Below are 11,528 nucleotides of genomic sequence, written 5' to 3'. Positions count from 1 at the left end.
GCCGTCCTCGCTGTCTCCACAGAGCAGGTGCTGGCTGCGGCCACCAGCTGCATCAGTCCTCCCAGTGCCGTCCTCTCATCAGTCCTCCCAGTGCCGTCCTCTCATCAGTCCTCCCAGTGCCGTCCTCTCATCAGTCCTCCCAGTGCCGTCCTCTCTGTCTCCTGTCTTTCTTGGCTTTATTTCTCCATTTCCCACCATTTCTACTCGGGTCAACTATCCCTCCTTGTGCCGGATTGCAAGAAACGATATTTTATTAAATTTTATTAAGTTGAAATTACCTGTATTTGGCATAATCTCTATTCTCAAGACAACGTCTCAAACCAACCTTTACTTTTATCACTATTTTTGAAGCTACAGTCTCCATCTCAGGTGAGTTTTTCTAGTGGCTGTAATCTTCAGACAAGGAGACCACCTGGGCTTCCACCCCAGGGAGCTGGGGAGTGTGAGGAAATAGCACACGTCCTTCCTTGTTTCATAAAGGGTATGTCTGTCTGCAGAGGGCACAATCCATGTATGGAAGAAGAATAGAGGAACCAAGATGCTGACTCTGAAAGAAAGACTGCAGCCTGCTCAGGCCAAAGGGGTATTCTCTGTCCTTGTAACTCCACCCTGAGAGGGTTCCCGGAGTCCCGCTCAGCAGACACCTTTGGACATCCCCATCCAAGCTCTGGTGGTGGTTGGACCAGCTCTTCCCTGAGGTAGTCCTGGAGAGGGGCGGGTGCAGAATGGGCCTGGCAAGAGAGCAAGTGGGTCCTGCCCCACATAGGTGTCCTCTCATTTTGCCACGAACACCCACACCTAGGGCGCATTCAGTAACAAGCTCTTCTTAACCCAACGGCAGCTGCGTTAGGAAAACAGGCCCCAGAGCCAAGAGCCAGGAACTAAGTCAAGCTCTGCCACTTGCCAGCTGTGTGGTGCTGGGTAAGTCGGTCTGTCTCCGTGTGCCTCAGCTTCCTCATCTATAAAATCAGAGTGACAACACATGTAGTACAGAACTTATTCAGTAATTAGTATCATATGCATACAATGTTTATTGGGTTTTAAATGCTATACAGAGTAAAACTGATCCCTGAGGAAGCTGGTCACCTGTGCTTTTAGTGGCACTTTGTGGAGCCATCTCAGGGATGGGGACCCCCATGTGGTGAGCAGATGAGGGGCAGAATGAACACTGCCAGTAGCCTTGGGTTCCAAGTCTGGCACCACATAACAGGGGTCAGAGGCACCAACTCACAGAAAAAGAGAAAATGTATCTCTTAAGCATCATCTTATTTAATGTTAAATACTTTTAAATATTTTCAATAACAAATGAGAACATGACAGAAAGGAGGAAATATTACTAGTACTGCCATGAGTGAACACCCATCAGGAACCAGACACTGCGCCACAGTATCAGATTGTCGCACCGATTCCCATAAAGCCCTTAGATCTCAGTGTCCCTGCTTCATAGCTTTGTGACCAGGACAAATAACTCAGGCTCTAATTTTTGCTTGAATTTGCCTGAATTTTCTTGTCAGTAAACTGGAGAGGATGCCAACGCCTTGGATTGGCATCCCTGAAAGCAGCCACTGGCAATAATGTGAGCAAAAACAAAACTCCGTCCTGGCCCTAGCTCTCAGGAAGCTTGTTAGTCTGCGTTTTTCAGGACAGAAATTGCAATATAAGGTACCTTCAGTGTTACCACAGAGGAGTGGCTGAAGAAGATTACAGTCCCAAGGGGGAAAGAGCACAGACCAGAGGGCCTCACCTAGACAGGGTGACCCGGGAAAGAGGCTCCCAGGTAAGGCAGCATCACCCCTGGCCCCACACGGCCCCAACCACCTGGACCTGGTGCTGCAGAGAATGGTCCTCACCTGGACTTCCAAGATCACGTAGGACAGACCCTTATAGAGGGGAGAAGTTCAAGAAACGTCATTTTCTCTAAAACAGACTCAGGTGTCAGAGAGCCTCTGGTCCTTACTGCCCACACACCCACTCTTCACACCTGGACCCAGACCTGCAGGAAGCTCTTCAAGGCTGTGACAATGTCTGGCACCTTTATCTAAATGGTGGCTGTTCTTTCATTTCCTAATCAATCTTCAATGTGAAAACATTGTTTTTAAGTAAAATGAAAAAAAAAGAAATTAAAGCAATTTTGAGCTTTATTTTATATAGGAAGGTTCTAGATTTGTACTTACAATGTGGGGAAATTGTGATGAGAGAAATGCTGCTTAAAACAAGACCAGGAAAAAAAAATAACTTGAAGTGGTAGAGGATGTGAGAGTCTTTTGCTAGGCTAGGGATACTGGAGTTTTACAAAGAAGTTCCACTGCTAATTTCAAAATGACATTAATTGCTATTTTTAAAACATGACCTAAAATGACAAAATATAATATTTTGACTTGATAAACTCCAACAGACACTGCGGCTTTCTAAGCACTGGGGGGTCTTTTCTGAAATGTTGTGATGGGATTTTTCAATACATTTTTACATTTGTAAGTTAAGGGTGATGTATGATGTCAGAGGAGGGTGATTTATGACCTCAGTTCTGTCCATCCCTCTGTCCTCAGTCCCAAGCATGGGGCCTGGACTATTTGCTGAATGAATAAATATTGACTTAACTCTGGGAAGCAGCAGCACACATTTACACATGCCAGATTCTCGATTTATAAATATTTACCATCAGGACTTGATTTTAACTCTAATTAGCCCAACTGTTAAGGATACCTCCAAAGTGAGAACTGTAATCCATCACTTCACACCAGATGTAGCTTTGGCAGTTGGTCTTTTATCTATGTTTATAATGAACGAGATAGATACCAAATGACTAAAGCATGAGGTTTTATGGTGAATTAATTGAAACAAAACAGGCCAGACCTGGGAAAATGAATTCAAGACCAAATCCTAGGAAATAAAAAGGGTAAAATTATTTAAGCTGATCTGCCCACCACACTCTGGATTCTACAGATGCTTTAAAAAAAGAAAAAAAAAAAAGAAGGAAAAAAGGACTGTTTGGGAGATAAAAAAAGACAGTTTTTAAAAAATGCATTTTAAACAGAGAACACTAAAGATTTTCATTATCTTAGGGACACATTCACTAGATATGAAAGAATCTGGCTATGAAATGAAGATTCAAAGGTTGTTTACTAACATTAATTGCTGAGGTATGTGCTTAAAAAAATAAACAGTTGAATTCTATCACTAAATTCTTCATGAATTTTTCATCTGCTACAGTGATTAATCACCTTTTGAAACTAGTACCCTCTTTTCATAAAACTGAAACTAACATGCGTTCCTTATGCATCCTTAAAAATTCTCAGACTTGCTAAGATGGTCTATCTTCCTGCATATCCGAGAAGCCAGGAGGATTTTGTTTAACTTCAGCATCCTGTGGTTTGCATTATGAACAGAGGCTTTTTAATTGACAAAGTTGTATCAGCAAACTACAGGTCCATCATCACACCAGACTTACCTCTCTTTGCCTGCAGATTCTCCTTAAGTCCCTGCAAGGAGGACACCAGTACCTTGGGGTGAGAAGCTCACTGGCCCAGCTAATAGAGACAGCAAACCTGCCTGTGTGGGGTCTCAACACAGTCCAGGGGCTGGAACAACAAATGCGTCTTGCAGAGGAATTATGATGCTAAGGCCCAGTACCTTACATGATTCTCACATCACTCTATGAGATTACCCTCATTTCACAACAGAAAATGAAGGCAGAAAGATATTCAGCAGCTTATTCTGTGCTGCTTAGCTGGAGAGTGGCACCTGAGGATGCAAATCTGGGTTTGTTGGAAGCCAAAGTCTGTTTGTGCACCTGCTATGTCACAATGCCTTATGTCCCACGGGCCTAGACACCAGCCCCCGTACTATCCCTAGAAGTTCGGCCTTACCTGCATACCACCCATACTGTCATTTACTTAGTATTTTTCTTTAAGTTGATGAACCAGTTATAATTGTTCTAATACATATTAAAATAAACACCTAAGTATTAGACATTTTAAGTGCCCCCATGGACCCCACCACCCTACCTCCAGTCCCAAACCACATCCTGGGCTTTGGGTAGAACCTTGCCTCACCCACACACACCCTCCATAGAGGAACCGGGGGACCCACGCACACCCTCCACATAGGAACCGGGGGACCCATGCACACCCTCCACAGAGGAACCAGTGGAGGCCTGTTCTGGGCAGACCCTTCCTTCAAGTCAGGTGGCTGCCACACAAGCTCAGAAGCACCTTGGAATGAGACATACTCGTAATGTGGATAACTTTTGGGGAGAACAAGAGCATGACATTGCAATGGGAATATTTCTCTAAGTCGAGGGTGGAAAACTAGTCTGCAGGCCTGCTGCTAGTTTCTATAATGAAGTGTCACTGGGACAAGGCCACACTCAGGTGTTCATTTATTGTCTCTGGCTCTGCTCACTCTTTCTTTTTTTATTTTTTATTTTTGAGACAGAGCCTCAAGCTATCCCCCTGGGTAGAGTGCCATGGCATCACAGCTCACAGCAACCTCCAACTCCTGGGCTCAAGCAAGTCTCCTGCCTCAGCCTCCCAAGTAGCTGGGACTACAGGCACCCGCCACAACGCCCGGCCATTTTTTTGGTTGCAGCCATCATTGTTGTTTGGCAGGCCCAGGCTGGGGATTCGAACCCACCACCTTAGGTGTACGTGGCTGGCGCCTTAGCCGCTTGAGCCATAGGCGCTGAGCCTCTGCTCACTCTTCAAAGGCTGAGTTGAGTAGCTGCTAAGCCCAAAATGCCTACTGTTTGACCCTTTATAGGACAAGACTGCTGATCCTAGCTCTAGGCGATATACTTTCCATCAGAAAGTCAGCTGGTCAACACCAATCCATACCTAGTAGGGACATTACCTGTGACTGTGATAAGTAAACTGGAACCAAGGTCACTCAATTCCATTTAATCAGTATTTACCCCCTGAGGAGCCACTCTGGACAGTCTTCCTTAGGGGCTGGGCTTACAGAGGGGAATAAAGCTGGGCCCATATTTCTTAGAGGAGTCAGGATGTAAACAAAATAATTTCCATACAACGCAGGAAGCTGTGAGAGCAGGATTTAATGTTGTATTCTTTCTCTAAAGTGGACCCTGGAAATGTCACCTTTTTGATCTTTAAAACTTTGAAATTCTAAAGCCATAACCATGGGCTAAGATCTCTCGCTTAAAAAAAAAATACTAGAGGTGAAACTCTAATTCTGTGAAATTACTCATTACCTTTTACAGGGAAGATCAACCTATTGGAATTTTTCCAAATTTTCCAAATTTGCTCTGGGCTTTGTAATACACAGTTCTAATCTCTGTGTTGAGGACTGAAAAAAGAAAAGGTATTGAGATACCAAGGGAAACATGGTTGGTTAAAGAGCTAGACTTTTGTTTTTTAAGATTGAGTTTTTAAATTGGAATCCATTATTAACTGGGTCACATATTAACCTCCTGCCAAAAGAGGCATGAGGACAAAGACAATGCCTGGGCTCACCCGAGATTTCATTATCTACTATCTGTCTCTGCTACTTCAACTAGGTATCAGGTGAATTAAGGAGAAAACCAATTTCTGCATCCCTGGGATGTAATGAAATGGATTATCCTTAGGCGGAGCAGAAGAAGACAGAAAATGACGGGTGCCGTTTCACATCTGGGTTTCTGTCCTGCCCTGATAACTGTTTATTTGTACCAGCTATTGACAACAGTTTTGTATCATACAAAGGTTTTTTTTTGAGCTTCCAAAGTAGAAACAGGATGCATCTGTTTCTAGGGAAACCTATGCTTGCAAGCTCGTGGGTTTCCACTCACCCTCACGCCTATGGTGGCCCACTGTTTAGTGACACTCCTTCCCCCTCATGTACCTCATCTCATTTTTAAAAATTAATGCAACAATGAGAGATGATTGTTGATGCTCATTATTAAATCATTTATTCATCCCACACAATGATTCAGAATTATTCACTGAGCTTGCTGGAAGGAAGCTGGATTCTACCTCCATGGGGGTTTGGGGAGGGATGTGCTCTTTAAAAGGATATTTTATAACAACACAATTATCATAATTAAAAGCTACCCAGATATTCTGATGAGCTTTTGACATATTTTTGACTACTGGCATTTCAGCACAAGGGGATAAATGAGACTGAAATAGTATTAGGGAATAATATTGCTGTGTGTGGGGGGAGAAGCCAGAGGCAACATTAAATACCATCTGCCACCATTACCCCCAATTTTATCCCAGTCTTCAAGTTAATGAATTTTACAAAACACCACTTGAACTTCTGGCTTTCCAAAATGAATTCCAATTACACTGTTGTGACCCAAGCCATTCACTGCATTACTGAGTCATGGATACATAGAGTCCCCATGAGAGCCCACCTAACTGGGCTTCCAGATCGCTCAAGTGGCTCAGCCCTCAACAGAGCTGCAACCACACCTGACTTGGACCTCTTTCTGATGCTGCCCAAGGTTTGTTCGGTCTGAGAGATCAGTAAAAGAAGGGTCTGGTTTGGGAAGCTACTCAAACTGACAGCAACTGCAGGGAGGGATCCCACTTCCCTGGTGAGCAGGTTTAAGTGAAGACCCTCAGTCTGATGGCTATGAAGAGGTGGTGGGTAGGGAAACAGAGGGGAGAGGGGACTTGGAAAGAAAGATTGCTAAGCAACCCTGGAGAGCCCCACAGGGACCAGAGCAGGGAGATGCGCAGTGGAGGCCACAGAGGCCACGTGTTGGGAGTGTGGTGGGTCCAGGGCTTGCTCTGCCCTGTGCCTGGCATCCAGATGATGCGAAACAAACAAAAGAGCTATGCTAGTCGGCCACCAAGGGCAGGAACACAAATCACTCCACAAATACTGAGGAAGCATTTAGTATGAGCATCGCCTGAGCCAGGCCGCCTGCATGCAGAGACGAACACAACCTTGCCCCTGCCCTCCAGGAGCTGACAGTCCAGCTCGGGATTCAAACAAGTCAATGCTTGTGAGTCTGAGACAACAGCTGGAACTGATGAAGAACCGGGATGGGTTCCAAAGTTGAGTGGGCATGGCCAGGTGAAACTGTGGAGGCCGGAGGGAAAGGCACTGGGTGAAGCAGTGAGGGCCTGCACCTTACCTGGGGGTGAGGGGCCTCCAGAGGGTTCAGGCTGAGCAGCTCATGCACGCCCCCCTCCCCCAGCTACCAGGAGGACAGTGGAGCAGGGAACCCAGTGCAGAGTTGCTGCCTCATGCCATGGAGACCTAAGGAAGTAGATAGGCTACAGAGACGTGGTGGGGGTACAATTAAAGGGCTGTGAAATACTTAGTACTCCTCCCCCTGCAGAGGGGCCCTGACTGGAGACAGGGGTGTAAGGATTCTGTAGCCTGCTGTTATTATAAGTAGAACAAGGACACTAACTCTGTCTCAGGCCTGTCTCAGGTCTCCTAAGCAACCTCCTAATTGTGTTCTGACCTCCCAAGCAGCTCTGCTTATGGGAGGAGACTACACTGCCAGGCAGAAGGGAGGGCTTCAGGCTCACTGGAAACTAATCAGCTGGCATTCTGGTTGTAGAAATCAGCCCCAGAGCTGCGGTAACTGGAGCTCACCTGCAAACAGACCAGCTCTGGGTGTGCTGACAACTCAGGTTCCTGAGTGGACAGGGGGTTGGCACACCCGGAAGTGATGCTGCCTGCTGGGGTTTTTGGTGGGCAGTTAGCAGTCTTCCTGCAAGGATGCCCTGTTGGAGCTGTGGGTCTCTTCCTATCTGGGGGTTCTCTATCCTACGATGGAAAAATGCAGAACCAGATGCCACTGGGGAATGTGGCTGATGAAAATGCAGAGCAGAGAGCAGTCAGAGGGACAGCATTTGCATCATTTAACACTTGATTTCAAAGGAATCATTATGGCTTTATTCTCTGTTACAAAATAGTCTCCACGGTGGCACTGATTCCACTCTGAACACTCTGTTTCCTCGCCATCAAAACATTTTTCTGCACCAATTCAAGCATAGCATGAAATTTCAAAGGTCTTAATAGAAGTTTTCCAACTTCATCTCCATGGAACAGTTGGAAAACGCCTTCAATTATGTGAGCTTTTTGTATGATGTCTCAAAAATACAGAAGGGTCTATGGTGCTTTTCTCCAGTAAACGCAAACACATTTAATACTCAAGATGAAAAGCAGAGGATCAGCATTCGCTTTTTGTTTTTAAACGAATATTTGCTACTAGGTCAGGCTGCATCCCTTCTTCTATTCCAGTGGTTTTCAACCTTTCTTTTTTAATCTCACAGCATACTTGAACCTATTGTTAAATTTCCATGACATACTTTAATTATATTGATGGAGAAAAAGAGTAAAAAAAGAATATACTTACTGTGCTCTGAACTTCTTTAAAAAATAATTTAATTAATAATCTTTAAAAATTTTTGTGGCACACTGGTTAAACATCACTGCTCTATCCCATAAAAAATAAGTGAATATATTTAAACTTTATAAGCGTCTGATACAAGGAAGCCCAGGAAAGATCTGAAAGCCCAGGAATCCTGTCAAGTGACTGGTAACCCAGGGAAGCAGCCCAGAACACACCACTTCTCTCTGGAGGCCGAGTGGAGGTGTGACCAGAGGAGAGAGGTGGTGCTGGGGTGGTGCCACAGAATCTGCCATCTCTCCTCCCACAACGATCAGCTAAAAATCTATAGCAGGTCAGGATGGAACTAGATAACGTTTCTCTCTCCGGATTCTGGAGGAGGACTTAATCCACTCAAAAGAGGAAAACCGACAAGACCCCAGAATCTGCCCAATAAAGCCGCATCCCAGGATTCCCCGGCGTACAGCTGACTGGTGCGAAGCTCGGCTCTCAAAGTTTCTGCTTCCCATAGAAATGAGGAGATGCCCCGACTAGTGCACCTTCCCTTCTCCCAGACACATGTAGCCACATTCATATCCATCAGCCCCCAGGGCTCCCTACTTCTAGGACTTCCATTTTCAGCTGTGAGCAGCTGCCATAGGTTTGGCACTTGGCTCGGGGCTGTCCTATCTGCTTCGCTGGCCTTTCTCACTCACTGCTCACGTCCACCCTGCACAAGACCCGCTCCTACTGCTCCAGTTTACAGATGGGGACAGTGAGGCTCAGAAGGGTGCGGGAGCCAGGCAGCCAGCGAGGAGTAGGGCTGGGATTAGAACCCCAAGCCAGACTGCAGAAGGGCCAGAGAAGGATCTGGAAACTCAGCCTGCCCTTCCACTGGGGCCACTACCTGCTTTGATGAGCTTGTCCGCCATCTCCTTCCGAATGGACTTGGTGAGGTTGAAGTAGTCATCGTCTTCTTCGATGCTGCACAGGAACAGTGGAATGTGCTGGAAGATGACGGCGTGCTGGCAGTGTCTCTGCTCCGCGAGTCTCAGCTGCTGGTCCAGCCACTGGTCCTGGGCCTGCTTCAGAGCAGGGCACCTGGAGGCGTCGTACAGTAACTGGGAGTTGAGGACGAGGAACAGGACGCCTCCAACCCAGAAGCTGAAATAGTCGTCTCCCCAAGTCTGGCAGAACTCCTCGATGGTCTCGGCAGTGGGGACGTTGCCCACGTCGTGGTTACCACTGACCAGAACCAGGGGGATCTCCTTGTCAACTTTCCTGAGTATCTGCTGCAGGTCCTTGGTCTGCTCCTTCCGCCATGGCATCCCTGAAAAAGTGAGGGTCATGTCTAAGGTGACCAGATTTTAACATTGGTAAAGCAGGACACCATTGATGGGGACGAGAGGGTAGGGGGTGTTCTTAATTAACAATTTCGTCTATATGGAGCAACACAAATGTTCATAGAATGCAAAAATAGTATTGTAATATATATTTTTTTAATTTCAACATAAAGTACAATTTACAAATATAATACATTAAAAAAAAATTATGTATAGGGTGGTGGCGCCTGTGGCTCAAAGAAGTAGAGCACAGGTCCACCTGGGCGACCTTGCCTAGGAGGGGAGTACATTAGCCTTTTCATTTCCAAATGAAGTTACATTAACCTTTTCAGCTGCCGTATATTCCCTTCCCTTTCTCTGGCCCTTCCCTATTGTTGTGCATTCTTTCCAAAAATCAGGACTTTTTAAAAACGCCACGGGACATCGGACAAATTGTTAAAAATCGGGACTGTCCTGCCAAAAGCAGGATGTCTGGTCACCTTAGTCATGTCCGAAGATGGCACTGGCTGTTCACATTCTTACTTAGAAGAAGAATCTGTAAATCCAGTCAACACAGCACACAGACTCACATGCTACAAGCAAATTGATGACAGGTGGTGTAAGTGCCTTTGTCTGCCCCCTTCCCACCTTTTTTGAGACAGAGTTTCACTTTATCACCCTCAGTAGAGTGCTGTGGCGTCACAGCTCACAGCAACCTCAAATTCTTGGGTTCAAGAGATCCTCTTGCCTCAGCCTCCCAAGTAGCTGGGACTACAGGCACCTGCCACAATACCTGGGTATTTCTTAGAGACAGGTTCTCGCTCTAGATTAGGCTGGTCTCGAATTCCTGAGCTCAAGAATCTACCCACCTTAGCCTGCCAAAGAGCTAGGATTACAGGTGAGAGCCACTGCACCTGGCCTTTTTTGTCCCTTTGAATGGAACCATTTCTGTCCTTCCCCAGGGCTCCCTGGAAGTTCACTGTCTGTGTGGCCACTGTTCCATGTTGCTGAGTGATGATGCACGGCCACTCCTAACATTAAATATAAGTGAAGCTTAATTTCTATCTTTTATTTCAATGAACACTTAAATATAGGCTGAGCACAATGGCTCATGCCTGTAATCCCTGCACTTTGGGAGGCTGAGGTAGAAGGATTGCTGGAGGCCAGGGTTTGAGACTAGCCTTGGCAACATGGTGAGATCCTATCTCTCTTAAAACAAACAAAGAATGCTGAACACAGACGGTTGTCCCTTTTCTCCCCTAGCCCAACAGAACATCCCACATATCTCGGTGATGTGGGGACCCCACTTCGACCACTGGCCCCACACCAATGGCTATTTAAGTTTTTCTTACCATGTAGACTATGTGAGTGCCTTTATAGGAAAAATCCTTAGACTGTGAATGGCTAGATCAACTGACATGGGCATCTTGCCTAACATCCCCTGTCCAACCGCAGCGTATGAGGGCACAGAGCTCATATGCCACAGTTGAGCATAGAGCCTTCTCCTGTACACGGGATTCAGAATGGATACGATTATTTGGACAAAGAGCTGGGGCAACCCTCCTTCGGACTGCTGGCTTCCATACTTCCTGTAATACTGTCTTAAAGCTTTAATAAATGGATTTTAAAATGACCAGTTCAATTCTACATTTGTTTCTTTGAGCCCATCTATGGAAATTCATTCAACAAATATTTACTGAGTGCTAACTATATGAAATGTGCTGATTTAATCACTGGGGATGACCTGTGAACTAAAAAGACACAAATCCTTCCCTCACCACCAAGGAGTCAGATAATTTGTCCAGTGAATTACAGATGCATGCCCATCTGTATCAGATGGCACCAATGTTACTAAGAAAGCAGGCTCGGCGCCTGTGGCTCAAGCGGCTAAGGCGCCAGCCACATACACTTAAGGTGGC

At 45.9% G+C, this 11,528-nt stretch overlaps 1 protein-coding gene across 1 annotated transcript in view; it reads right to left on the bottom strand.

Moving 5' to 3' along the window:
* Positions 1-11,528, bottom strand: part of CPPED1 (calcineurin like phosphoesterase domain containing 1) — a 56,398-nt gene that overhangs the window by 19,533 nt on the left and 25,337 nt on the right. Inside the window, exon 2 of the mRNA XM_023507560.1 lies at positions 9,195-9,617. Within this exon, the coding sequence (XP_023363328.1) occupies positions 9,195-9,615 (421 nt within the window). The 5' untranslated portion in view covers positions 9,616-9,617. The remainder of the gene's footprint in view (positions 1-9,194; positions 9,618-11,528) is intronic.

The sequence above is a fragment of the Otolemur garnettii genome, unplaced genomic scaffold, assembly GCF_000181295.1.
Source record: "Otolemur garnettii isolate 467f Iridium unplaced genomic scaffold, OtoGar3 scaffold00189, whole genome shotgun sequence".
In the NCBI taxonomy this organism is placed as follows: Eukaryota; Metazoa; Chordata; class Mammalia; order Primates; family Galagidae; genus Otolemur; species Otolemur garnettii.
The sequence above is the reverse complement of the archived record's forward strand: the minus strand, read 5'-3'. Positions and strand labels throughout refer to the sequence as shown.